Genomic DNA, 4,018 nt, shown 5'->3' with positions numbered 1-4,018 from the left:
GAGGTACTTAAGGATATGGTTTAGGGGGTAGACAGGAGCAGTTGGATGTGATGATCTCGGAGGTCTTTTCCAACCGAGCCATTCTGTGATTCTGTGTGTGATTCTGTGAATAACTTCGAACATGGTTGCCATGAGCAGCAGCATCACACTGCTGTGCTTGGAGAGTAACTTCCAAAGCTGTCGTGATCCTGTAATACTTTTCTGTCAGTAGTGCCCTTCAGTGTGCTCAGGGCCTCAGCGGTCCTCTCTTGTGTAAATACACAGAAAGCTTGCCCTCACTTCAAAGGTTTGAAGCTACGAAATGGTTACACAGTGTTGAAAACCAGCTAGTTACCTTTGAATTTGCAAACATGCCTACAAGTGTTCTCAAACCAACCAACAGAGGCCATTTCTAGGAGCCGAAATATGTCAGTCTTAGGAGGTTAAACCTGGGCAGTTGCAGAGTCAGTACAACGGTAAAAAAAAATCTACTGTAGCTGGAAGATATTAAGTCCAGATGTTGGTCAGGCTCCATGCCCTGGAAGAGGAACAATGTGCATGTAGCATTCAAGGGAAAGGGATTTTATAACACTATTGTTGAGCCCTAGATAAGGGTTTTCAGCTTCTTCTGGTTTGTGTGTGTGTGCTCTGGGGTGGATTTCAGGGAGCTGCATAACCTCTTTGCAGAGTATCCTTCTCAAGCTCTAAAATACTGTACAAATCTACTCTGACATTAGCTCGCTGGAGGAAAATTAGGCCATCTCTTCAGAACATGAATTTAAAAAATATATCTATTCAGCACCAGCAGTTTATGAAGGAAAACAGCGAGCCATAAGCTCATGGGACTCTCAGAACCTAATTCTATGCTGACAATCTCCAGCACCAAAGTATCACTTGGCTCAGACCAAGGCACAAAAAAATGAACAATCCTTTGATTAATATTTTAACTGCTCTTATAGAAGCAAGCTCAAAGTCCATGAACCATAAAATTCTCCAGGTGGTCCTTGACCCAGTACTTTTGCCATGATTTTGTGTTATTCTTGAACATTTTGTCAGCCAGACACCAGAATGCAGACACAACATGGAAACAGGTGGGAAAGTCTCACTGAGGACCCACTTTATTCAGACATCTTCGCATCTTTTTCTAAGCTTTCCTTCTTCCTTATCTCTTCTTGCTCAGCTCTGCAATGCTGGGAAAGTTGCTTCCAGGCAAGAACCCACACAGGGAGCAGCCAAGGGCAAGGGGAAGGTGCAGAGCCTATGGCAGTCCCTAGCAGTGGCCAACACAGCCCAAAAAATGAGAGCTGGGGCATGGGGCAGAGCGAAGTTTCTCTAAAGGAAACAAAGGCTTTAGCAAGAGTTTGTGCTTGTTCCTTCCCGAGGCAGAAGGACGTCCAGGAAATGAGCTCGTCTGCAGATCTGAATTAAAGTGATATTATTTTCTGCATTTCAGAGCATTCACCTTCAAGTTGATCAAGCCCTTTGCAAAGCCAGGGCTGTGCATCCTCTTCCCTGCAACAGAGTACTCGTGAGTCACACGTGTCTCAGACTCAGTTCACCTACCTGTTCATTACCCAAGTTTCAAAAACTTTTAGTTGAAGAGACCTCCTGAGACAGTGCAGAGACCTGGGCAGCCGTGATACCTGTGTCTCCACGCTGAGAGCTTGAGAGCTCAAAACCGTAATATTGTAAGCCAATAAACCTGACACTTATCAAAAGAGGCTTTGATACATTTTATTACCCAGATAAGGTGTAGCCCCCGAGCCTGATACACGAATTTGTGTTTGGTATTACAGTCCTGGCAGATTTTGCAAACGTAGATATTGTTTATGCTGCATCAACTTCAAAAGGTAATTAGAAGGAATATTTTCCACTGTCTCAAGCCTTTAAGTCATAAACAGGCCTCCAACCAGAATGACAAAGGAGCACAGAAGCTCCCCTCAGTCTTACATTCCCATGGACCTCCGTGGCACGCTCTCAGATCCCTGAGCTCTGCCTGGGACCTGACCAAGCCACAAAGTGGAAAGGAAACTGATACATGTTTTCATTATCAGTGGAAGTCAGGTAACATTACACATAAAAAGTACCATGTTTTTGTTTTAATAAAATGCCATGTGTATTCCAGTTATAAAGTGAGGGAGCATAAGGGTTCCAAAAAACCCAAATGCTTCCCTACAGGCACAGTGAGCCAAAACCACCAGTCACAGAATACAGCGAGATGCTGCATTGTCCCCAACCCCCCTGTAACAGCAGGGTAAGAAAAACCTATTTTGAATTACTGAGCGAATAACAGAAATTAAAGTTGGCAGTAGCAGAACCTTCCAAATGTTTTTCCATGGCACAGTGCAATTCTTCACAAGTGACTTCCTCTTCTGTACACTGCCATCAGCACACAAACATTGAGACCTGAAAATTTTGCAAACAAGTTAACACTTTGTAGGAGCAGCCACCAGGGACACTAACAGAAGAGCACGGAGCACGAGATCTGACATGAGCCTGGAATAAACAATGATATAAATGCATAAACTTCCCTCCCAATAATCACATCCCTTTCCGGAAAGGGCTTTTGGGGAGCCTGAAAAGAGAATTTGACTCCCAGGTCCTCTCAGCCTGCCCGGGACCCTTCTGCTACCACAGAGAAAGAAGGATCTTTTTGCCTTGCAAAGTATAAGGAAATCTGGATAAACCTCAGAACCTCTCTGGTCCTCAATAAAGCCAAGTATGTTCTGGAATTAAGCGTCTTGCTGCTACAAGAGAGCTTTTTCTAGGCCCATGTATGGCCATCACCAGCCTGCAATGGCTTAGCCACAGGCACTGGGAGAGCCTTTGAGCTATAAGACAGGCTTGAGACAAAAGACCTTGAACTATTTTAGTAAAATCAGTACAGCTGATTGCCCTACTGCAGCTTTGTGTGCATGGGGTGCAAAGACAAAAGTGAATCATACAGGTGAAGGTGCAGAGCTACACAGATTTGATCATAAGAGGAAACAAGTAGATGGAGCTGGTCATCTCTGGGTGGTCTTCATCATTGCTTGGTTCCAACCGGCTGCTCAAGGGATCACAGGAACGTCATGACTGTTCTGTTCTTGCCAATCTGCCAGGGCTCCAGTGGGTAAAAGCGGATGACGATCCTTTTTTGGGTATAAAAGCAGAAATTAAGTGGTCAGGAAACATTATTTTACAGTTAAATATTATCCCTGCCCAATTTGCAACAAAGTAGAAAACATGCTCTAAGCTCCCGCTGGCTCACCCTTCATAGTGGTAGTTTAACAGAAGTTAAGCTGTGTATGGGCAAGGGTACAAACAGGTGCCAGGCTCCATCCACACAAACTGAAAAGCAGACTGAATTTCAGCACTGTTTGTACAAAACACTTGTCCATTTCAGAAGGACCCAAGCAGTTCGCAATCTTGCCAGGTATTTATCCCAGCAGCATGCAGGAGGCAGGGAAACACTGTTACTCTTCTTGGGGAGAGGGACAGGGTTTACCTTCAGGAACGGCCTTTTTCCAGCACTTGGCATGGCGACCCCACTGCGAAGCTCTACCCATTCCCACGGGGTTTTGCACCAGTTACTCCAACTGGAACTGCTCATCTTCAGAGACCGATCATTCCCAGGCTGTTCAAGGAGTGCAAACCAGCCCGTGGTTTTATCTGGACCTAACTGCATGCCTGGGATTCGGCATCCAAGAGCACTTCACATCTGCAATCTACTCTTGAATCTTAGACCTGAATCTCATGGAGGAACTGGAAACCTACACCATCATCACCATCACTTCCAACATTCGCTTTTGCTTGCTGTGTTTCATACATCCATAGACCGCATCACCCTGACAGAAGAGACGCCTCCCTCCCCGCCCCGGCCCAGGGCTGAGCCCCCCGGCCCGCACGCACTCACCGCTCGGAGCCGAGGCCCAGCTGTGCCGTCAGGAAGTCGAAGAAGCGGGCGCTGTGCCGCTGGTTCTGCTCCGCCGAGCCCACCACGCCGATGGAGGAGACGAACAGCTGGGCACAGGGCTCGGCCGAGCCCGACAGCACCATG

At 46.5% G+C, this 4,018-nt stretch overlaps 1 protein-coding gene across 1 annotated transcript; it reads right to left on the bottom strand.

Annotated features, from left to right (window-relative positions):
- Positions 1-3,037: 3,037 nt before the first annotated feature.
- On the bottom strand, positions 3,038-4,017 carry DDT (D-dopachrome tautomerase). Its single transcript, XM_010179012.1, has 2 exons — positions 3,875-4,017; positions 3,038-3,110 (listed from the first exon to the last, which is right to left on the bottom strand). Exons 1-2 carry the CDS (start codon positions 4,015-4,017, stop codon positions 3,038-3,040), a joined length of 216 nt encoding a protein of 71 aa, XP_010177314.1.
- Position 4,018: the final 1 nt, after the last annotated feature.

The sequence above is a fragment of the Mesitornis unicolor genome, unplaced genomic scaffold, assembly GCF_000695765.1.
Source record: "Mesitornis unicolor isolate BGI_N332 unplaced genomic scaffold, ASM69576v1 scaffold7232, whole genome shotgun sequence".
Taxonomy (NCBI): domain Eukaryota; kingdom Metazoa; phylum Chordata; class Aves; order Mesitornithiformes; family Mesitornithidae; genus Mesitornis; species Mesitornis unicolor.
This window is presented reverse-complemented; position numbering and strand designations above follow the sequence as displayed.

Excerpts from the sequence above, each read along its gene's own strand:
- DDT (XM_010179012.1), bottom strand. The coding sequence starts at position 4,017 with ATGGTGCTGTCGGGCTCGGCCGAGCCCTGTGCCCAGCTGTTCGTCTCC. Across the intron at positions 3,111-3,874 it reads CTGGGCCTCGGCTCCGAGCG|GATCGTCATCCGCTTTTACC; the intron begins GTGAGTGCGTGC and ends TACCCAAAAAAG.